This window comes from Sceloporus occidentalis, unplaced genomic scaffold (assembly GCF_023333645.1).
Source record: "Sceloporus occidentalis isolate IW3139 unplaced genomic scaffold, rSceOcc1.0.p SCAF_5, whole genome shotgun sequence".
In the NCBI taxonomy this organism is placed as follows: Eukaryota; Metazoa; Chordata; class Lepidosauria; order Squamata; family Phrynosomatidae; genus Sceloporus; species Sceloporus occidentalis.
The window spans coordinates 17,675,920-17,701,017 of NW_028316985.1; the positions used below are offsets into that span (position 1 = coordinate 17,675,920).

Below are 25,098 nucleotides of genomic sequence, written 5' to 3' on the forward strand. Positions count from 1 at the left end.
CCACAAGAGGAACAAAGCTTGAACAAAGAGATAGAGACTGTAAGAGGGAATAGGGGAAGATGGTGGGAACAGAAGAAAATGTGAAGCAGAGGGAAAGGGTTCCTCCCTCTTTAGATAGCAGTAGAATGAAGAAAAAGATCAAAGATGAAGGAAGAGAAGGATAAATATAAGAAAGTAAAAGAGAAAGATAAGCTACTGAACACTAGATCACTTTGAGAGAAGTGACTCATTCAATGGACAGAAAGAAAGTGAAGTACAGTAGTTTGGCAAGAGGGATTCCTGACAAGCTCCTCTGCTTTAAAACATTCCGAAGGGGTCTCTGTACAGGTGCAAAAACCCATTTGTGTGAGGCATGGAGACCATGAACTGTATTTCATGAACTAGACTTCACACACAATTTCACAATGTGTGAACCACAGTATTACAAAGGAAAGCTATGATTCTAAGAATGTGCCAGAAAGTTTCATTTCTTGCCTAACAGAAGCACAAAATAGCATCACAACTTTTGCATGATGTTGAAAAATTATAAAAAATTATGAAAAAATAGGGCTCCTAATGGCCAACAGTTTTGGTCTCAGGACATAACACAGGCCTAAATCTAACGGGTAGCCCTGACTAGAGCAGACAAGTTGACTCAACTGCTTAATGCTTTAGTAAGTCCGACTGCTTACATGGTACTAGACCAGCAACTGGATTTAGACTTTTCTCCACATCTTCCAGTCCCAACAGCTTCTTCACTTTCTGCCTTCTAACCCATGCCACACATTAGTTTTTAGGGTTCTCCCCTCCTAATTATTTAGGAAACAGACTGAGCTATGCAAATACACTTCCCTTAATTCTTAACTGTTTGTTGTGAATTAAGAATCATCAGCCTCTTTTCTTATATTTCTCATCCAGGCCATCTATGAGATTTCTATGATTGTAATCCAATAGCTGGAATTCATGTTCAAGTTCTTACCACTGTTTTCACCATTGTATTTAAGGCAGTTCCTGAACATGGTCTTCATGTCACCCATAAATTCTTCCTTAGTGTAGTACTGGCCACCATTTAGCTTCTTTTCCATACTAGAGATATCCATAGGAGCCTGTAAAATACCACAATGTTTCAAGCCAAGTAGCCGTCAGTTATGTTCATCCTTACACAGTCCCCGTCATTCCCTTTGACCAATGAATCATATTCCATATCATTATCTTCAACCCAGTCAACAGAAAATAATAACAAAGTCACTGATAACACATTATATGGATATTTACCTTAATGATCTGGTAATAATTTGGGGCATAAGATTCATCAACAGGCTCCAGGAATGGCCAGGAATCCTTGTGGGCTTTCACCACATCCAGAACTGTCAGTAGCAAACATATAACAAACTGTTACACATTCGTAAGGGATGTCAATACTTTCAAACCCAACACACTTAGAAAGTTAAGGCCTGGAACAGTGACTGACCTTTGTACATGGCAGTGAACTCATCATCCAATTCAAAGCTGCAAAGTGAAAATACAAAAATGAATACATATTTTTACTCAAACTTTGGTATAAATTTCTTAATGCTGAATATTCAACAAAGGTACAGTCCTTTCCAAATAATGGCATCCCTCCATTCTCCTAATTCATCTTCCACATAGTTTCATTTTCTGGGGCCTTCCATCCTGTTTCCACCATCAAAAGTGCAACCAATTGCTTTACAGTATGTGTGCATAGGCACTACAGTTCAGTGCACTATACTTACAGGTCTTTGGTCTTCCTCTCCTCCCTAGCAGGTGAGCTAGGATCCAAGTGAGAAAGTTCAGGGGGAAGCTCTTTTCCCTGGGCCAGCAACCATGCCCGCTCTTCTCTGAGCTTCCTTCTTTTTGCTCGTTCTGCAAATAGGGTGGAAATTGTTACACTCCTAAGGAACTCCATCTCATGAAAGCCAAAAGTGTCACTCAACTACAAATTCAGGAGTGATTTGTATTCCTGGATGTGGCTGTGCAATCATTTTTTCAAAAGAAGCATAGTCATGCCAATTCGATTTCTGTTGCTATTGTACAGTGGGGCCTCACCATCCACAGGATTGGCATCCACAGATTTAAGCACCTGCAGATGGCAAGCCCCATTGTCCCCATTGGTGGCGTGTGCACTCGGCCCACTCCATTAGAGACAATGGGACTTGAGGTCCTGTGGGTTTCTTTGTATCTGCACAGGGGACGGGGTCTGAAATGGATCTCCATGGATACCAAGGTCTGACTGGTCTGAAACTTCCATTTCTGAAGTTTCGCTACTAACAATTCACTTATTAATATATGGCGTCCCGTATGAGAGCTACTGCTTGTCTTGGCCTATAACGTAATTAATCTTATTTAGTAGAATACATCATAAGGCTTCACACATCACATATAGAGGGCAGCAGTTACTATGTCCACTCCTGATCAGGTAGGAAGCCCTATTCAGGTGTTATATAATCTTGATTAAGTAGATATGCAAGGTACCAGCCCTCCCCCCTTCCACATGTTGAGAGATAATCTGAGGGGAAGAGATTCTTGGGGATTCTCTAGGTAATTGGAAACTTTGAAAAATCAGAATTCTGAATAAAATGGACAGTCTCCAATCAGAGGATGCTTCACACTGTTGAGAATCAGGTGGATATGACCAGCGTGCGCCTGTCCTTGCATATTTACTTTTACTTTACTTTAACTATATTACAGAACACCAAAATAGGACTAATGCCCAAATATAGCTATTGTTTACAGATAGGTGGAAGGTAAAACAAGCAAGAACAGCTTATTTGAACAAATATTTGAATAAAGCAATATACAATGTGTATAAAAAGAAATTGCAGATCAGGAACAATGGTTAATTTTACTCTCTCATCTTCAAATTTCAGAATAAGTCACATGCAATTCTCCTATCCAGAAGAAAACAGAAGAATTCTTCCCTCACTCTTAGTGGTTACCTATCCATCTCTCCTCACCCAAAACAATGATTTTCAAATTTCGTTCATGCCTTTCTATATAACAAATGGCTTTTGTTTATAGAGGTTATCTACATGCCTTCTACTGCTTTCACTTTCTCTTCCATTTCTCGTTTCCTCTCTTCTTTTAACATTTGTTCCTGCTCCCTCTTCTGAACTGCCAGAAGGATTTGACGCTCTTCTTCCTCTTCTTTCCGCCTCTGCTTCTCTGTTCTGCTAAGCATAATTGGAGTTACCTGTAGAAAGGAACATATCTATTTACTTGTTCTACTTTTCTTCCAAGATGCTTATACCAGGGGACCTAGTTCTCCCACTATTATATTCTCAATAAGCCTAAGGGGTAAGTGCAACTGGTAGACAGTGATTTGTCCAAGGTCACCCAGTAAGCTTCCAGGGAATTTAACTATGACAACTCAGTGAAGTACCATATTTTGTTTTTAAATTGTTTTTTTTTAACTCAGCTCATTCCCACTGTAGCCAGAATCATGATCCAGCTCTCTTCAGTACAACATAATGATCATGACTGTTAATAGCTTCCAAAGCGTCAGAAATTTAACAACTAGTCAGTGTGTATTACACAACTGGTTCGATATGTTCTGATCTCCTTGTTCCTCTTTAAAGTTGAGTAAAATGCATTATGCACTGTGTGTGTGCCTTCAACTTATGGTGACTACATGAATTTTTTTAGGGTTTTCTTAGGCAAGGAATACTCTCAAGATGATTTTACTAGTTCCTTCCCCTGAAATATAGGCCCCATACAGACAAGCCAAAATAAAGCTGCTTCGGGTCACTTTGGAGGTATTCTGTTTAAATGATGCATGCGTACTAAGAGTCTGGAAGCCACGCCAAAGCCACGATCCAGTCCTAAGGACTGGAGTGCAGCTTTGTTGTAACTTATGGATTCTTAGTACGCATTCATCATTTAAACAGCATACCTCCGAAGTGACCCAAAGCAGCTTTATTTTGGGCTGTCTGTATGGAGCCATAGATATAGCACCTGGTATCAATATAGAACCTTTAAGCAGAAGTAGTTTTGGGAAATAATTCCTTAGGAAGGAATTAATGTTTACGTTTTATAATTTGGGTAATTTTATATTTTCTTATGCAACTGTAACTGTTCAGATACTATAGCATGTACATAATTTGCACAGAAACAATCCCATGCATGGTCAGACAAATGAAGAACTAAATAATGTAAAAGCTCTCATCACTCTCTAATTGTTCTGATTCTCTGTAAATTATTCTCTTGGGACGTGTTGCTGTGGATTATTTGGATACTGCTGCAACACTAGTTCAAATACACAAGTTCACTCTAGTGGGAAGGGTTACACTCAAAGGACATCTTGCATTCTGGTGTGAGGAGCAGGTGTTTGAATCCAGGTCTCCATCCTGTTCCCACATTTCACTCCGGAACTGGCATGTTGTAAAGCAGTCCCAACCTTGTGATAGTTTAAAACCCTTATCTAAATGCAGTACTCTGTTTTTGAAGAGCAGAATGGGTCTGGGGTAGATTCACAGCAGTTGCTGGTGGCAAGGGTTTGAAGTGATGTCAGACAATTCTCCAAGGGAGCATTACTGAAGGAAATGACTAAAAAGCATTTCTGCAACACAAATGCAGAAGCACTTAGAGTATCTGTGGTGGAAGCTAGCCTGCCTTGTCAACAGTTTGTCAATGCACCCTCAGGTCCCATTTGTTGGCAGGTGAAAAAAATGAGGCAATAAAGACAAAGATGCAGTTTTTTTCTCTGGATTAATGACTGGGAGAGAGCTGAAGGGCAGTAAAGAGGTTCCATTTGATCATTAATTCTCACAGAATACATAGTGCCAAAGCCTCAGTTTTTAGTGTACATTCTCTTTAATTAGCCCCTAATCTAAATTTCACATGAAAAAGAGTCTAATTCAGCGACCTGTAAATATATTCAATATATTACTACTTCTATTCTATCTCTTTTTCTTCTTCTTGCCAATAGTTGAGAGTGACAAGGAACTACATGGTCCTGTGAAGTCACACCATGCCTACTGCAATTGTGTTAAAGACACATTACTCAATAAATCTAGCGGGCAAATGCTTAGGAACATGAATCTGGATTCTGATGAATCAAACTATTGTTTCATCTACCCAGAACTGTCCAACGAAGTGTTTCTCAACCTTTCTTATCTTAAATCGCACCACTCTAGTGAAGAACCTTAGTGCTACTGAGAGAAAGAAAAATGCCATATCCCCCCAAGAATAGCACCTATACATTTACAGCTGCTGTTATTATATTTCTGCTTTATGGTATATTCTAAGGACATAAAAACTGGCTGTTATCTTGATAGGTGTAAGGAAACACAAACAAACAAAAGTAAGAATTTAATTACTAGTGGGAAACTGTAATAACTATTTGCTAAAGCATCCTATGACTAGAACACCTGGGTTTCCCCTTGTATTCCACTTGTGGTGCCTGTCCCATGGGTTGAGAATCAGTGGCTCCAACCTGACTATTGGCTATCAGTCTAACTGGCAGAGGTCCTGCCACTTGATCCTTTCAGCAAGAGATGCAGAGGAACATTCTTTGTCTTGTCTATACAGTGCATGTACAATATGATCTGTAACTGGATTGTTTGGAGTTGTGTGCATATGTTGTGTGCCTTCAAGCTGTTTCTGACCTGTGGCAACCCTAAGGCAAACCTATCATTTAGAGCAGTGATTCCCAAACTTTGGTCCTCCAGGTGTTTTAGACTTCAAGTCCCAGAAACCCCAGTCAGCTTAACCAACAGTTAGGAATTCTGGGAGCTGAAGTCCAAAACATCTGGAGGACCAAAGTTTGGGAACCACTGATTTAGAGTTATCTGACATATATACAAAAAAGACAATCTATATAAAAATGTACTCTATGGCGCCTTACAGACGGGCCTAAGCGGTACCATCGTTATGCCAGGAATACGCGCGAGGTGCGGCGCTTCCGGACGCGCCTTGCCCCTCGCGCGTATTCCGTACGGCAAGATGGCGGCGCCCTATACAGACGGGCGCGGCCATCTTGACGTAACGGATGCGCAGCGTCCGGACGTCTAAACCCGGAAGAGCCGTCGCAAGTGCACACTTTGGCACTTGCGGCGGCTCTTCCGGGTTGCCGGAAGGAGTGCGATTTCTGCACTCCTTTTTTGCAGCGCGGAGGAGTTGCGCGGTTTGGCTGCTGCGGCTCCTCTGTGCTGCAACCGGCGGCGGTCTGTAACGGGCCTATGTCTTTAATACTAGGGTAAAGATACATTTGTATGTATTACTTTTTCTAGTTTTCTCCAGGCACAGAATTGGTGCCAGTTTCCCACCCTAGAATGAAAATTCCTTCACAACATAAGATATCATTGATCTCAGATCAGAAAATATCTTTGCTGGCCAAGTTAAAAATTGTAGTTACAATATATAATTGTGTATAAGGCAAAACATTTAGATCAAAAATTGACCTTAAAAAACTTGGATCGACTTATACATGGATCAATATGGGTGAGGAGGAAGGAAGAAGGGCAAGCCTTCCTCCCCCAAGTCTCTTCCCAGCCAGGCTGTCTCCGGAGAGGACAGCCCAGCTGGGAAGACATAGGGAAGGCAATGGATTGCCCCCACAGCCTCTTCCAAACTGAGTTGCCTCTGGAGGCAACAGCCCAACTGGGAGACACAGCGAAGGCAATGGATCACCTCTGCAGCCTCTTCCCAACTGGGTTGTCTCTGGAGTGGACAGCCCAGCTGGGAAGTTGATGGATCACCCCTGCAGCCTCTTCCCAGTCTGGCTGCCTCCTTAAGTCTGACTCTCGACTTGTCCACGGGTCATATAAAAATCCACAATTTTGGCCCCAAAAGCTGGCTGTGACATATACACGAAGTCAATGTACAGTCAGGTATATACAATAATAGCTCCTCTTCACTTCTCAAGCCCCTCTCCTGGCCAAACGAGGGATGAATGTGCCTTCTTGGGCAGTGCTGCTTGGAGCTGTTCCATGTACACTGAACCCTCCTTATTTGTTGGGGGATTGGTGTGAGGACTCTTTGTGGATATCAAAAACTGTGTCTGCTCAAGTCCCTTATATAAATGCACTTTAGTATAAAGCTCAAGCGCTATTTTATCTCTTCCACTCCACCACCCTGTGTGTAGACCAAAAGCAGCCATTGCCACACACGCAAACCCCAACCTTCTGTCATCCCTAGACACTCACTATCCTCTCTTCCTCTATTGCTCCTTCCCTCATGCGCATTTTCTGGTGAACATTTAGGTCCATCTTTGTTAAGAAACAGAGGACAAAATAATAATAATAATAATAATAATAATAATAATAATAATAATAATAGGATTTATTTATATGCAGCACAATCACTGGGAATCCGGGTGGCTTACAACAGAGGGGATAATAGACGGTTCCCTGCCCTCAGGCTTACAATCTAAAAAGACACAACACAAAAGGAGAAGGGAATGGTGAGAGAGGGAGGGGATCAGGTCCAGCATTCTTCTCTCCCTCTGAGGCCTGGACCAAGGCAGATGGACTGGAGGGAGGGCTCTTCTTTTTCATGCTAGCCCTGGTGGAGCTGGGCCTGCCTGGTCAACTGCCTCATAGGCCGGAAGATGGCAGTTATGGGGGGAGGAGTCTCTTCTTCCAGGCTAGCTCTGATGGAGCTGGGGCTGCCTGGTCAACTCCCTCATAGGCCGGAAGATGGCAGTTATGGAGGGAGGAGTCTCTTCTTCCAGGCTAGCCCTAGTGGAGCTGGGCCTGCCTGGTCAACTCCCTTATAGGCTGGAGGATGACAGTTATGGAGGGAGGAGAAATAATGTAAGATGTGTAGCTTTTCCTTTGCCCTATTAGGTCCTCAGTCCCAAATGCAACAAAGCTTACATACATGTAATTGCATTTCAAAGATTAATCCATTATCTTTTTGCCTTTTGTTATCTAATCCTCTGATAAAATTCATTTTATAAACACTTCAGAGTATGGACCTGTCTTTGCTCATATTTTTCTGCAAAATCTCAGAGACACCATGGTGTTTTCAGAGGTGTCTACTAAATTTTTAGTGTTAACTTAAGTCCAGCCATTTTAAAGTTTCCTTGGTTTAAGCCAACAAATATTCAGGAACAGGTTCAAATCAGGAATGCTTTTCCCAGGAAAACAAAATCCTGCTCTTCTGAATGCTGACAAAATGCAACAGAAGCATTTCCACGAGGAGAACTGTGTGGAGAACCTTGTGATAGATGTGAGATGAGAAGAGTGTGACAGGATGTGGGAGGAAATGTTCTTGGGTTTGCACACTTGCAGCTTTACTGAAGCTCCATGCACATGCTTGCAGTTGAGGGCTATGGGGGCTATGCAGCAGAACAGAAGTCTGTATGGACTTTTGATCTCTGCCTTTACTGACTTCTCTTGTAGCCCCCTCAGCCCCCAAAATAACACATGCTCTAAGACTTCAAGATGTGCAAAGCCATCTGCCTTGGCTTTTCCTCAGACACTGCACAGCCTGTTCCTTCCTCTCTTCCCCTGTGTTAACCCTGCTAAGATTTCCGCAGCTTCTCCTTAATGAAGGTGATGCTCAGATGGTTTTTAATGAGGAGCTAATCTGAACCACCTGTTTGAGAAATACCCTGAAGGGTTAGAAGCCTACAGAACAGTCACATCAAAGATTTAACTGCACCAGTATCTTGGAACTAGGAAGGAAGAGGCCTTTCCATAGATATGATACATGCTCAAAAACAACATTGTTTTTGCATTACCATTACAGGCTTCCCACCTTCCCTGCATCAGGTCCTAGCAATCCTTCCAACTTAAAGAGAAGCATATGTGCAACTGCAAGGACAAAAAGTGGTTGGCATTCTACTTCTCAGGTACATCCATCAGTAACTGCTGCCTTCTCTCCTGCACACATTCCTGCCGATCAAGTCAAAAGCTGAAAAGAGGGACTAGAGTTTACAGGAGCCCTGACATGTGCTGGCCTACAGGCAGCTATTAATCCATGATAAGTGCCATGGGGCCTACAGCAAGCCTGCTACCGATTAGCACCCATCTGTCTCCCTGAATTGGAATTTGCAGTTCTTTAGCCTGCATAGAATTATGTGCAACTTCATTTCACTGATATTTTTGGTTGAATTTCCACCAAAGAATGGAAATAATACAACAGCATACACTATTATGTTGAGGTTTCTCTGCATAAATAAGAGTGGTTCTTAGAAGACAGACATAGGGTCACATTTTTTTCTTCTTTCTATTTTACTGTGATTAACTGAACTAGATTACCACCACCTACTGGCTCTATTTTTAAATTGTGAATTTTAAATGATGAAATTTAGATGTGGATTCTTTTAATATGTGTACATTTTATTTGTCCTTGTTGTGCCCCACCTCGATCCATGGGGATACAAGGGTATGAAATAAATAAATAAACATCCTGTCTCAGTGAACCATTTTTATTCCTTTCCATATGGACAGAACAAGAAAGGCAACTGACTATTTTTTTTAAATATACAACAGCAGTTTTAGTAGGCAGAAATAACTTCACAAATGACTTGGCATTAAATTCATATACAGGAAGGCCCAGACTTGTAGTGATACACTGCAGGCACTGCTACTGTGTACCATCTTACTTTATAGATGTGAAGAAAATGATAATCTACCATTCAATGCTCTGAAATTCTTTCACAGAGACTTTTTTTCTGGATTAGTTTGAAGTTTGGATGTTCACTGTTGTGATGACTACCACACAGCAATTCAGGAGGTAGATATTGTGCCAAATATTTTCAACCTATATCTAGATTAAATGAAGGCATTTTGGGAACTTTATTTCTACTGAAAAACCTTCAATGACTTCAAGTAATATTTTCAATAGTCATTGTTACTGCAAAATCAAACTGAACTGTACAATCACAAACTACAGTTGTCCCTCCATATTTGCTAGGGTTAGGGGAACAAGACCCCCGTGAATATGGGAAAACCGCAAATAACAAAAACACTGTTTTTACCTGAGAGGATACCTCTCTAGGAATCTCTAGGTCCTCCAGCACAACTCTGTGGTCAACCAACTTCCATGCTGAGACTGCCCTGCCAGGAAAGGCTCAAGACTTTATGGCCTCCATCACAACCATGGGTCTGTCCCAAGTGCTATCTGGTTCTGCTCATGTTGTTGGGCACACTTTGGATCTTGTTTTTTGTGCTGGGTGGGGTGTTAGTGACTTTGCTGTGAAGGAACTTTCTGCAGTTACATTGTCATAGAGATATAATTACTGGGATGCAGAACTTTTGCAGGGGTAGAAGACCGATTAGGATGGTCCACCCCAGGAGGCTGGTGGATCTGGATAGATTCCTGATGGCTCTTGGGGATTTTCCTGTCACCTCTGGAATGAGAATTGGCCAGGGCAGTGAAACAAACACTCCAGAGCAACCCTTGTTATGGAATGGAGCCAAACCAGCTCCTTAGTTTTTCACCCCAAAAGTAAGGCTACTCTTTTTTTTCCTGGATGCTCAACTGCAGCCAGTGGACAGAGCTGTGCCTGATAGCCATCTAGGTGTTCTTGCACACCTGAGGCAAGTGGCATTTGTACAAAGAGGTACTGGATACCTCCCTCTAAAAGAATGCCAAATTATATATGCTAGGTTAACTGGAAGTTATGCCAGGTTTCTAACCAATGTCTTTTGAGTGCTGAGCAAACCCCCTTTTACCTTTCTTGGGTTTTTTAATTAAGCTGTACTTTTGAATACTGTTGTAGCTCTGTGGTTTACTCCTCTGTTCCCTGCTTGTTGATCTTAATTTACAGCTTTTGTTTATCTGTTGAATATAGTTCTATTTTACTGTAATGTAACACTTACACGGTTGGAATAGTAACAAGATCTATATTTCAGTCATTATAGGGTTAATGGTCATAATGACCATTATAGGGTTAATGGTGAGCTACTGAGAATACAGATGATCTTCAGCTGTGTATGTATAGTTCTAATAAACTTTTGAGCCTTCATAAGGCTAGCTTTAATTGTGATTCTCTCTCTCCCTCTTTCACTCACTCTGTTCTTAGCCTCCCTTTCTGCTGTATTATATTTGTGTTATTTGATTCAATATAGTTTGTATTATTTATTATTTTGGTATTGTGCTTGCCATTATTAAAATGGTTTATTTTGTATTCTTGGTATATATTGGCTTTGTATACAGTAGGCCCTTCCCTTATGCGAGGGATCCGTTCTGCCCTACCCACCCACCCACCCCCAACATAAAGGAAATATCATGTATGCTGGAGCCCCATTAGAGGTAATGGGGCTCGTGCACGTGGTATGGGCATGCACCCCATTACTTCTTCTGGGGCGCGCAAGGGCTTTTTCCGGCACAGCTTCCAGCGTATGCTGGAAGCCATGTAAGGCGTGCCTGCATAGAAGGCGGGCACGCTGTACTTTTGTTATATACATTGTTTGTTACTATTTATAGTACCCTCTGTTTTGGTATTTTCAAATCCATTGTTTCAACATATACTTCTGTGTGTAATGTTTTATTTTTGTGAGTATCACAGACTGGGACCTTTTTATATGAAATGGATTAGAAACTGCATAAACTAAATACATGTCAGGCCTCCCATTTTCAGGCCGCTTCTTACCTCTTGTCGAACTGGTCTAATATGCTGATGATCAGACATCCATCTGGGAGAATATTCCATTCGCTGCAGACGCTTCTCCTTGAAAGTGGGGAGAGAAGCCATGTGCATCAGCACAGTTCCAGAAGCCTTTGTATTAGAAGTAATCAGTATTACTAATAATAATTTCTACAATATTTTTCATTGAACAAATGGTTTTGTAATTCATTTCTCACTTATCCTCCCTGAGTCAAGAAGTATATTTCTTGTGATAGGAACAAAGAAACTGCACAAATAAAAGGTCTCATTATGTCAATGTTTAAATGTAATGCTTAGTTGAGTTTTAAAATGACATAATCAAGAACATAACTGGTTTACAACCAAACCATAACAAGCAGCACCTCAGTAAGACGTCAGGCAAAACATCTGTTAACTTTCTTACCCAGGTCCTCTTTACTGTTTTTAAAACAACAAAAACATAAGTTCCAAAAGACTTAAGCTCCAAAATGCTGCTTAGATGGGCAAGGATCTATAGATCTTACATAATCCAGTTGACACTTTAAAAACCATCTAGTCTAATCCTCTGACACAAGACAAGATCATATACCCAACTATCCATTCCCCCTCTATATAGAACAGATTGTGTTAAAATGAGAGAGAAGGTATACCTAAATATGCCACTCAAAGCACTACAAAGGAAGGCATGCCCTCTCTCTCAAATATGAATTATATGCTATACTATATACCACAAAACTCTCAAACCTATATGCCTCAAAACTCTCAAAACTCTCAAAACAAATGTTAATAGGTCCTTCTGCATTTGATTCAATATTCCATATGTAGGTATATCTTTGCCAGTAGCCACAACTTACGGAGATTACCAGTTCTCCTCTAATAAGAAGAAAATTACCTTTCTGTACTACAAAGAATGCTCCTGGAAACTGTATATTTAGACATACCTCAACCACAATCCCAGAGCAAGCCCTTTTTCCATTTCCCTTCCTGCTCACTGAAGAGAACCATGTGACAAGAATGCTGCTTCAAAGAAATCCCCAATACCTTTTGTGCAATCATGTTGCAGATCTCTGGAAGAAAGTCTTCACTCAGAAGTTTGTAGAGTTGTCTCTCTCTTAAAGATGTTCTTTCTCGGAAGCTCTCTGTGACCTGCCTCCACTCCTCTTCTGTCTGACACAAAAGCCACCATGTTCCATGACCTGGTCCTCGAGAACCTGCCATAAAATAAAGACATACTATAGGTAAATTTTCTACTGTAAAAACATGTGGTACCTTGTGTCCTGCAGACATTTTCTATCCAGTAACTGAAAGAACATCAGCAGTGTGAGATTAGGGGAGAGTATCTTCAGTAGTGCACCCACCTAGCTTATACCCAGTTATACTCAGCTGTCATTTCTTTACACACAAATGAAACCAAACTGCTAAAAGTTCAAAGACCCAATCTCTTGTTCCCCATCTGTTCAGAATAAAATGGACAAAAGATAGAGGCAGTATCTTCTTCTGAGAAACTACTTTTTTTATTAATAGTAATAGCAATAGCAATGGCAATTACATTTCTATACCGCTTATCAGTGAACTCAGCACTCTCTAAGTGGTTCAATCTGTAAGCCAATTGCCCCCAACAAGCTAGGTACTCATTTTACTGACCTACGGAACAATGGAAGGCTGAGTCAACCTTGGAGCCCTGGGACTGAATTCACAACCTTGTGGCTGCAGAGCCTGCATTTAACCAGTGCAACCATGCTTAAACCTAACTATAGTTCATAACAACTTCTTACCATTTCTCAGCTGTGACTCATGCATAAGTAAATTTTCTTCTGCTTTCTCCCTACAAGCATAAATAGAAGGGAAAGATCAGGTATTGTTAAAATATAAACCAAATTTAAACAAAGAAATATGCCTACAGCTGGAATAAATGTATTGCCATTAAAGCATCACAGCAGTTTGTATACAGTAAAACAGGCATGGTTCCCCACCTCTGTCTGTTTAGACTGAGGGACTGAGGGTTCTCCGCCAGCTGGCCAGCTAAATCTGTATCTGTCTGGAGATCCCTAGTCACCCTCTAGTCATTTGATTTCCCAACTCTTGAACCATTGTAAAGTCCAAACAGGCAGTTAGTATCAACATTACAATTAAACTCTCATTAAATCTTGAGATCTCAGAATATTTAGTCAGGAAAAACAAACAGGTTCTCTATTATTCTTTTAGGCCATTTTATTATATATAGTACAGATATACAGATACACACACACCCTTCATGAAGAAACATAGACTTTCCAGTGTCTAGCCATATTGCCTTTTGTTAATTTTACATTTACAATGCAAATAATGCATCACACATTTTATAGTATTGTCAGGTTCTTTCATATGCCTCTGAAATATTATACATTCTGCTTAAACGTAACATCTGTGGAAGAAACGCATAGGCATGCATGGGAGATACCTGCCTAGTCACTGCTGTATATATAACAGCATCTATCCATAGGCGCATCATTGTCAAGTCAGCCCTCCATATCCATGGTTTTATATTCTTCCAACTTCTAGTCATCTAATCGGAGACAGATCTGTGATGGAACACTTGAAGGCCAGTGATTCTTGGTTGTCATCCATCAGATAGCATTGGTCATCTGATACTATTAACTATTAACCCTTTTATACTGATGCAATTCTGTTCATTATAAGTCAATCCTCTGCTTATTGTTAAGTTGGCTTCATGCCTGGAACTAGCCCTTAGTATTATAAATATTCCTTCTTTATGGTATACTATGTTTATACTTTATAAATATGCCATTCAGTTTTAAAGTGCTTAATGTTTCACAAAGTATACCTAATCAGCGCCCCAAATGTTACAACAGCAACACAACTTAATTTTAAAATCATGAGACAAACTATTCTCTAGTATCAGTGTAGTGCAGTAGTTTGATCATTGGACTATGACTCTGGAGACCAAGGTTCGAATCCTGGCCTAGCCATGTAAATCCACTGGGTGACGCTGGGCAAGTCACACAATCTCAGAGGATGGCAATGGCAACTCCTCTCTGAAGAAACGTACCAAGAAATCCCCATGATAGGTTTGCCTTAGGGTCGTCATAAAGAGGAAATGACTTGAAGGCACAAAACAACCACAAGACAAACTATAAACAAATTTCTGGTCCCTTATAACTCAAACACATTAATTAAAAGAATGAAAACCATTTCAGAGAAACTTGAGCATCTGAGCAGTACACCTAAATCTGCACAGAAAACATACTGTGATGAGGAAATGTCAATGCTGAAAATATGAGAGGGGAAGGTGGAAAAGTTTTCACTACAATCTTCTGATGCCCTTTCCTGTCCCCACAGTCTCCATTTTTACCAAGTGATGCCTTCTGAAAACAGGAGTTCCTTCTGTCCTCATAATTCCAACAGTGGATGGAATTTCCAGTGATCAAAGAAGCTTTTGCAGTTTCTCCTTTACATGAGCCTCACAATCATATGTCTCATTTCTACTACACCATCACTAATAAAAAAATTCACTCTCTTGGGTTAGTGCAAGTTTTAAAATAAAAAGATCCCAATACAGAACCTTTATACAAATCAGCATGATTCTCTGCCCCATCATCAGAGTTTGCTTTTCTTCACATCCAGATAAACTCGTCCCTAATGCAATTAAAGGCCAATGAATTTACTGTGGTAGGAATTCTGAAGCAGAGAATGTGCTTCCTGAGCTGCTGAGGCTGTAGGGTTATATTTACACACACACAAGAGTGAGAGATTGATTGAGGGATACTAAATGATCAACTAAATTAACAAATAAATTATATTTGCTTAGAATATTTTTAGAATCTTGGGACATGGTGGCTCAAGTGGTTAAGACGCTGACTCTGTTGACTGCAAGATCGGCAGGTTGGCAGTTCAAGGCCCAAGTGCCACATGATGGGTTGAGTTCCCATCACTAGTCCCAGCTTCTGCCAACCTAGCTGTTTGAGAGCATGAAATGCAAATAAATAAATAGGCACCACTTTGGTGGGAAGGCAAACAGCGTTCTGTGCAGTCATGCCGGCCACATAATCAGAGTCGTCCTTGACAAGGCTGGCTCTTTGTCTTAGTAACAGAGAGGAGCACTGCCCCCTACAGTCAGACATGACTTGACAACCTTGTCAAAGGGGAATACCTTTACCTTTTACCTTTAGAAGATTTTTCTTGCTCTTTCCAATGACCAATCCCAGCTATCAGCCCAATGAATGTGTTTTGAACTACATTGAGTTTCTAAGCAATCTTGGAAAGTGGCCTCACACACAACACATTGTAAGCATCTAACCTAGACATTACTAGAACATGACCATGTTATCTTTGTCCATGGATATGTATATTTGGCACACTGGCCCTAGATTGTGGAGATACCTTCTAATGACAGAACTAGATCAATGAAACTATGAATTTGGACAGGGGTGGGAAATGGCTGGCTCATGAGCTGCATATAGCCCACCAGCTTTGCCTCCTTGTGTTCTCTCCCAGCTATTCTCATCCCTCAGATCTGGAAATATTTTCCCTGACTAGCAACTGATTGGAGATAAGAGACTTCCCCTGTTTCCCCATTCCACAGTACTGCATTTTAGATTTTAAAAACCTTCACTATGCCAACAAAAGCTTGTGTAAAGCCTAATTTCTGTGCAGGAGGACAGGCAGGTGTGTTACTGCTGGGAAAGTAATAGCAATAGCAAGTACATTTCTATACTGCTTATCAGTGCACTTAAGCGCATCCTAAGTGGTTTACAAAGTGTAAGTTAATTGCCCCCAACAAGCTGAGTACTCATTTTACCGACCTCGGAAGGATGCAAGCCTGAGTTGAGCCTGAGCCCCTGGCTGGTAATGAATTCACAACCTTGTGGTTTGTGAATGAGTGGCTGCATTAGAGAGTTTTAACTAGTGCACCACCAGCTCTTTATGTGATATGTGTTTATGTGAATGAAAGAAAAGGTACATGCAAGAGGCAGGAAAAATGTGTATATGAGAGAAAGAAAATGGGAATGTATATGAAAGAAAGTGAGTGAAACAGAGATGGAATAAGACTACTCATGACTGGAATCTGGGCAATCAGATTTGGGACCAATTGCCAGCAGTGGGGCACTCCTGCCCATAGCCTGCCTACTGCTGGCAAGCAGCTCCCAACATGCTTATTCAGGGCCAATTTAGATTTTATAAAAAGATTCTTCAACCTTGTATTAGGGGAATGCAACTGTATCTAGATTGCAAGCTACTTGACTGAACAAATGAAGCAACCAATACAAGCTTCACTTTTTCAGGTCTAAGCTTCAGTTTGTTGGACTTCATCTAGTACATTACTGCTTTCAGGTAACAGTTCAGCACTTCTACTGACTTACCTGAAGCCAATATAAAGGACACACAGAGTTGCGTATCTCCTGTATACTCACTCAGAGGTTTCAAGGAAAGGTGTCCCCCCCCCCCCCCAAAAGCATAGAGGACATGGTAGAACTATTAGGTCCACAAAGTATACATGCAATGTTGATAAGTGCCCCAATACCTCTCTCTGGAATAAGCACTTCACCTAAGAGCAGAATCACTACAACTGTGAAACAGGTAAGAGTCCATCACACTCAAAACAAAAAGTCTATCCAGAAGAATGCCAAAGTAGAAGATTATATCTAAATGGTTGTCAAGTCCAAAAGAATCAGCAGGGTTGCACTGCCTTTTCTTTTCCCCTGCTTTAGGTCATTCCTAAATAATTTTTCTGTGGAAGGCAGACCTGAAGCCTCACTGAAAAGGATCCAGGTAAATGGGTTCATTTAAGAGTACACTGAAGATCCAGAGCAGTGCAGTGATTTGGGTGTTGGACTAGAACTTTGGACGAGCAGAATTTGAATCTGCGTTCATCCATAAAAACCCACTGGGTGACCTTGGGTGAGTCAGATTCTCTCAGCCTGAAAAGAATGCAATGGTAATCCACCCCCCCCCCCAAATCTTGCCAAGAAAACCCAATGAAAGGGTCACCTTAGGATCACCATAAGTCAGAAATGACTTGAAGGCTCAACAACAAAAAAGTACTTGAAGTTGCATAGTAATCATCCTCTCAAGTACTTGCCTAAGACTGTGATATTTGGTACCACTTGAAATTGCCTCACAACATTTTTATTTATTATCAAGATTTATATCCCACCTTTCTATGGATTACTTAAAGCAATTTAAGCTAATTAAAACTACAATAGTAAAATGCAGAAACAACAACAAAGTTAGGCACGGCAAATAAAATACAGTATTAAATAAAATCACTTCAACTTAGTAAATTAAAAGCCTGTCAAAACAAAAATTGTGCCAAAATAAAAACATCTTTACAGGCTGGTAGAATGCAATCAGGGATGAAGTCATCTGAACCTCGTGCAGCAAAGTGTTCCACAGTAGTGATGCAGTCACTGAGGAAGTTGTGCCTCTTGTCTTGACCAAGCATACTACTCCTGTGGAACGGCAACAAAGAAGATGCAGCCAACCATATCACTCCTGGGGACAGAAAACAGAAAAGAGGCTTCCCCATTTCTGTTTAGTAAGCAGACTGATATGGAAGGAGAGAGGCATCTTCGGTCATAGCCATTTAGACCTTTAAAAGTGGCTACTGATAAAAATGAGTTGTGCAGTAATCCCTAAGACCCCCAATAAGCCAAGAAGGGCAAGTATCAGGTACAGTGGTACCCCGGGTTACGAAATTAATTCGTTCCGCTGCCGCTTTCGTAACCCGGAAACTTTCGCTAGCCGAAAAGCCCATAGGCGCTAATAGCGAAAGCCGCGATTCCGTGTGAAATCGCGCCGAAAAGCACCAAATTTTTCTTCGTAACCCGAAATAACCTTCGTAACCCGGAAATGTTTTTTTCAATGGATTTTTTTCGTAACCCGGAAATTTCGTAAGGCGGCGCATTCGTATCCCGGGGTACCACTGTAATCATATTCTCATTTGGTAATTCAAGACCAGTTGCTGCTTCCAATACAGACCACTCTGCTACAAAAATTTAGCAGTCTTACTATCTAAATGTATACTTCAGATGGTTAGAGAAGATGTTACAGTGGGCTCCTACTAATTCCTTGACATGACTCTAGGATTCCTTGACATTTCTCTAAAGACTAGACTGCATTGGCCCCAAGCCATTCAGAAAGGCTCAGCTGGACTGCATTTAAACATTCAGTGGTGACGGAGAAGTATAATTACTACCATCATAGTCACACAGTAGGTTCAATAATGATTCCTTATCCAAATTTGGTCAGATTATTTTGAAAACTCCGCTATTCTATTACATTGCCCTAGCTTCCTGGAAATCTAAGAAGAATGGTTTGGAGGATGAAAGAGCATAACCGGGAGTGATCATATGTACTGTTAGAGCAGTCTCCATACCCCAATAACTAGGTGTCTTTCAAATGTGTTGGATTACAATTTTACACCACTATGGTCGATGGACATCCTGCCAGCTGTAATCTAACATACTTAGAAGATGCCAAGTTGGGAAATACCACCCTGCCAGCACGGCCTTTGCAATATGCTACTCATAGTACCCATAATGTGTATGATATACAGTTATAAAGTTTCAAAATTGACTCCCATGGGAGCTTTGTTGTTGTATGCCTTCAAGTCATTTCTGACTTATGGGACCTTAAGGCGAACCTGTCTCAGGGTTTTCTGGGGATGAGAGTGTGTGACTCACCCAAGGTGAGTAGGGAACTGAACCTTGGTCTCCGGTCATAGTTCAATGCTCAAACCACTACACCATGCTGGTTTTCATATAACTAAGAAAACAGAATTGGTGCTATTTTGAACACTCTTCAGGTATACTGAAAACGAGGTTACTACTAATATTTGGCTCATTTCTTTCAAACTATTTTGGTAGAATCTGGGTTTACTGCCAAAGTCCCATCCAAGAATACAATACAAAGCTGATCACATTTTAAACACACCTGTGGGAGCCACAGTTCACCCCACAACAGATGCAGCAGTATTAGAGCAGTACAACTAGAAAGCTTCAGTTAAGAGTTCAAGTGCTCTTCAGAAGGCTATGCAGCCCACCAATCCATACTCACTCATCCATTGTTATCGTTACTGCTCATATCCCACAACTATCCTCAGTTATCACCAATGTCAAAATTCAGACTATATAGTATTCTACTCTCTAAAGCTTTGCATACATTGATGACACAAAACAAATATATACATTGGGTACCAAAGTATGTCAAGTTAATAGTTCAAGCAGTCTTTATTTTTTTTACCTTAGGAGATTCTCCTCCAGCAATTTCTTCCGTTTTGGAGGTCGCCCTCGTCTTTTCACTATTTTTCCTGGAACAACTGGAGTCCCGGTTTGTGCCTCACATCCCCTATAACATATTGAAAAGTTACAGAATAACTAAAACAACTGGATAAATAGCTAAAATAACTAAAAAGTTTCCAAGGAGGATAACATGAGAAGAAAGGGCACACAATTACACGGTGGACAATGAATTCAAGAGTATGCACAACTTGTTGCTATTAGAAAATGTCTGGTTTTCTGGAATGAATTACAAATGGACTTTCTCATCACAAATGGCAAAATTCTTAGGACCTACAAAAGTCCTGCTTGACTTGATTTGTGCTACATAAGAATCATCCTAATAATCAGACTTGGATTTGTAAAACGTGGGTTTAAGTTACACCTCTCATGTGGATTCATTGTGTGACTGTCATAATTTTTGTCTTGTGTTTAATTTCCCAATATGTAACATGGGGATAAGAATGGCTAACTCACTGGGTTGCTGTGCATGCAATCAAAAAGAAACACTAAAACATACATTTGTAAATGATAAATAGTAGTGACTGCAGTACTAGTCATCAGGCAACTACTTATCCTGTCAATCTCACAGTCCTTGTAAGAATATTCTAACTGTTGTTTCTGTTTCACATTTTATGTACCAGAGGATGACAAAGAGAAGTGTGTACCTGTCTGAAGACAGATCTCCATTTGATCTCACTGGTTCCTCTTTGTACATTCGAGTGCCATAAAAATACCAGTAGAGGGCACCATTGCTATCCTCACCCAGTGGTTCCACCCGGAGACTATCTGCATCCAAACCCTGTATTTTGAAGCACACACAAGAAGTCAACAGTTGAAAAACAGCAGTCATCGCTTGTCTCTTAATACCCTTTCAAGTATTAGTATTTCCACAGTCCTAGGCAGATAATAATTTATGACTCAAGTAACATGACTTTCCCTTTTCATGAAATGCAGGTTTTCACAGCCATATTTCCATTTTGATGCTGCACTCTTTGGTGCTCCTGACAAAGTTAAACAAACAGTACCAAGTAGCTTCATATACAGTAACAGGCCATCGTATGTGAGTTTTGGGGTGGTGGTGGGGGCTTCATTCAAAGTATTAGTGTGCAAGAAAGACAAGGGAAACAGTAGCCTTTAGGACCATGGTGGAGATGCAGGTTTCATGAAACTTCTTTTCAGGAACCTAACTGATCATTTTACAAGACATAGGCGCGTTACAGATGGCCCAGAAGGGGCCGTCTTGCGCCGCTGGCGGTTGCAGTGTCTGGGAACCGCAGCAGCCAAACGGCGCGGTTCCCGGATGCTGCCAAGAAGGAGTGCGAAAATCGCGCTCCTTCTTGCCCCCTGGAAGAGACGCCGCGAGGTGCTAGTCGCGCACTCATGGCGTCATTTTCGGGGCGCGACGTGCGGACACAGAGCGTCCGTTACGTCAAGATGGCGGCGGCCGTGTGGAACGGCCGCCACCATTTGTTACAGACTCAGTCCGTGCTAGGGTGCCCGTTTATAACGGGCCATAGTTTCTATGGCTTGGAGCAGCAACATTTTGGGACAGATTGACTGGAGCAAGGTGTTAGAGCACCTGGTAGTTGGGGAGAAGCATTGCAAAAAGCTTTCAAATTTGAGACCCTGCTTAATCTTTGTGGGCTTTGCTGGGACTTCGATGGAAGATTGGAACTGCTCTGCTGCTTTCTTTCATCAGACAGGCTGAGAACAGAGGTAACAGAAAAAAATAATGCTTGTGTAAGGCTCTGTGTGGGGAAGAAGCTGTGTCGGGAAGACATGTCTCTGGGTAAGGAGAGGGAGGACTATCTGGAGTCGATTCTTAGAAGATTTTCATAGAAGACTGCTTTAATAACAAAGCAGCAGGTGAGCTCTCCCTCCTTAAGTTCCACATAAGGCCATGCTTGGCTTCAGCTGCAAGCAGGTGTATCTTCTCCAACCACAGCTTACTTGCTAATTAGTTTACTTGCTGTTCACCGCTATGATCTTTGGAATAGCGGTATATAAATAAAAACAACAACAACAACAACAACAACAACAACAACAAATAGTTCTGCAGTAACAAGAGAGGCCACAACTGCTTAACTTATCTCTCCAAGCAGCTATGAAAAGGAATCTTCTAATATAATGGTTACCTACACAGGACAGTTTGAGAAAAACATTACCCATTGGGAATATGGCACACAGAACAGGTCATCATCAAAATTTTTGGGGATGAGCTGGACAGAAAGTAATTCGATCAGAAAACTGGATTCCTGCCAACTCTTGTTCAAAGATACTTATAGAAAAACTGACAATTCCAGTGTAACACTCTTCAAAAGGATAATTCTAAGCAGGGCTATTCCACAAGCATTTCCAGACCACCACCATTATCTGTAGCATCTGGGCATATGGTGAGGCAAGAATTAAAATTCCCCTGCTATCCCACATTGTTGTTAAATTTACTCTGAACTGCAGGTGCCACATTGACTACATTCTGACAATTGCACACTCAAGGGGACTATAATTCATTATTTCTAGCTTTAATCAAACTGTATCTTGCTATTATACCTTAATTGATCAACTATGGTTTTGAATAAGTCCCCACTCCATGATCAAACAAGTTTGTTCATTCAGAAAATTAAAGGCCAATTTAGTTTCTTAAACAGTAATTAATGCCATGTATGGGGTGTGTGTGTGTACTCTGGCATATCTTTTATTTATGATTCTCCAATGCTATCCATGGTTTGAGCTCAGTCATTGTGAATTTATAAACTGGTATCTCTCACAGCAAGTGACCATTTGAAAACATTCTCAAAATTATCAAGACATGATTGAAAAAGGTCTGGCCTAAAAACAGTTTTCATAGAAAGGTATTACCTTAGAATGTTAGGTGTTCTTTGCTATTGTTGTGTGCCTTGAAGTCATTTCTGATTTATGGTGACCATAAGGAAAACCTGAATTGGAGTATCTAGGGCTGAGTGTGTGTGACTCACCCCAAATCACCCAGTGGGTTTCCATGAGTAAGTGGAGAATCGAATGCTAGTCTCTAGAGTCATAGTCCAAAGCTTAAACCACTACACCACACTGGTTCTTAGCTTCCTTACACTGACTTTAATAATCAACTCTCATTAAATCAAATTAGATTATACCCATAACATTGATAATCAGCAGCTAATTCATTAAGTTACTGTACAAAACTGTGTGAAAATAACTAATAAAAAGGAACTAAAAATACAGCTAGAGACATTGAATATGTCAGGAAGCTGAAGTTCCCAAGAGTTGATGCTTAGTCGCAGATGATCTCACCTGACTGATGAATCTATTAAAACCAGGATAGTTTCTTAATATCTCCAAAACCTACAGTAATTCCTTCATTTAAAAAAAAATTCTAAATATAAATGCAGTACACATTGAAAATAGGTTTGTTTCAGTTTTAAAAAAGTACAGGTGAGATACAAATAAATGGAAATACCAAAGGCAGTGAGTAATATTCTATATCATGCATTCCATTTTATCTGTTCTCTAGTTTGGGAAAACTATAGATACCAAAAGTAATCTACCAAACAACACTGTCTTTTAAGTGAATTTAGGCCTGATTTAAACGGACCTTTGCACCGCCCCGTCACGTGCTAGGGGTTGGCCGAGGACCCAGAGTCCATACCAGCCTCACCCCTAGCATGTGATGGGGGCGTCAAAATAGCGGCGCCCTGTACACATGCACACTGCCATTTTGACGCGATGGACACATAGTGTCCGCACGTCCCATCGTGCTGGCGACATCACGAGTGCGCCATTTCTGCCACTGGGAAGCCTTGCCATTTGGCAGCTGAGGCTTTCCACTGGTGGAAATGGAGGCAGCGGTCTGTATCCTGCCTTAATTCCACAAAGGGTAACATAATGAGTAAAATGTGTTTTTTTAAAAAAAATTGAAGTGTGTATCATTCCACTTCCCATCTTTCCCATCCAATATATGTCATTATTCAACACACCTTGAGTAGGTCAAAGACATCATCAGCATCAAGCCGGTAATCACAAAGGCGATGCAGTATCTCCACACGGGTGCGCAAAGGCAGCTCTTGGAAAGTAGTTTCCCGTAAAGGATTTGGTTTGCCTTCTTCCAGTTCCCAACGATAGTTGATGATATCTTCAAGGTAGCCATGAAATGTCTGAGATCTAATTTTAAAAAAATGCCCACGTCATTACAACCTTATTCAACCTGATAAAAATGGCCAAAGAGATCTGATGCAATGATAGAGAAATATGAGACTTTTCAGAATGATGGTAAATGTGAAAACTGTTTAGGCTATGGTAGAAAAACACGTCAAGTCTGGCCAAGTCCTTTCTACTGGGTTAACTGCTCTGCTTCTCCAATGGAATTTAACTTAAATAGGAAACATTTTTAGAATGATTTCCACGAAGGCATGTTGAAATTGTTAGAATTATATATATATATATATATATATATATATATATATAATTTTATTTAGTCATGCACAGGAAAATGTATTTTCAAGTGAAATATGGTTAATGAATTAAAACTATTAGAGAAACAGAGACACTAGGTTTAAAAAATTAAAATAGCTATATTACTCATTGGTAAACTCAAGTTAGTCATCAGAAGATATCATTTAATGGAGGATATCATTTAAAAAATCATAAGTACCAAAAAGTGTACTGAGCATGTTTACCAAGTGTATAAAATAAAAATTTAAACCTTTAACTTCAATTAAGATAATTAATTAAGAAAGAGTTTTGTTTTCCTTCTATTTTGATGATTGTTTCTCTAAGTCTCAACATGCTTGCAGATGAAATTCTGGGAACAATTGCTTTGGGAGACTAATTAATTGTTTTCCCATTAAGGGTTTCTCAGCATTATGTATCTATGTCAGATATGATTACTGTATAACACTCCCTACTCAATGTGAAGTCGAAGGCTTTCATGGCCGGCATCCATAATTTTTTGTGGGTTTTTCGGGCTATGTGGCCATGTTCTAGAAGAGTTTATTCCTGACGTTTCACCGGCATCTTCAGGTTTGTTCTCTGAAGATGCCAGCCACAGATGCCAGCGAAACATCAGGAATAAACTCTTCTAGAACATGGCCACATAGCCCTAAAAACCCACAAAAAACTACTCCCTACTCAGTTTGTGTGTGTATATGCCTTTGAGCTGCATGGGGAGAGAGGCAGGCGAGCCCCAACTGCCTGCCTGAAGAAGACAAGCCCTCCCTTCAGCCACCATCTTGGGGGGAGAGAGGCAGGCTAGCTCCAACTGCCTGCCTGAAGAAGACAAGCCCTCCCTTC

General features: G+C 40.7%; 1 protein-coding gene across 2 annotated transcripts in view; it reads right to left on the reverse strand.

Annotated features, from left to right (window-relative positions):
* The window catches only part of CECR2 (CECR2 histone acetyl-lysine reader), a 127,030-nt gene that overhangs the window by 18,886 nt on the left and 83,046 nt on the right, over positions 1-25,098 (reverse strand). Inside the window, exons 3-13 of one of the 2 annotated variants that reach the window (XM_089527743.1) lie at positions 23,787-23,970; positions 20,481-20,614; positions 19,778-19,882; positions 13,312-13,361; positions 12,578-12,747; positions 11,543-11,620; positions 3,034-3,190; positions 1,734-1,863; positions 1,451-1,488; positions 1,255-1,346; positions 959-1,085 (exon numbers count right to left, since the gene is read on the reverse strand). In XM_089527743.1, the coding sequence (XP_089383869.1) occupies positions 959-1,085; positions 1,255-1,346; positions 1,451-1,488; positions 1,734-1,863; positions 3,034-3,190; positions 11,543-11,620; positions 12,578-12,747; positions 13,312-13,361; positions 19,778-19,882; positions 20,481-20,530 (997 nt within the window). In that variant the 5' untranslated portion in view covers positions 20,531-20,614; positions 23,787-23,970. Of the gene's footprint in view, positions 1-958; positions 1,086-1,254; positions 1,347-1,450; positions 1,489-1,733; positions 1,864-3,033; positions 3,191-11,542; positions 11,621-12,577; positions 12,748-13,311; positions 13,362-19,777; positions 19,883-20,480; positions 20,615-23,786; positions 23,971-25,098 lie in introns of those variants that run through there. The other variant, XM_089527742.1, reaches the window with a different exon arrangement.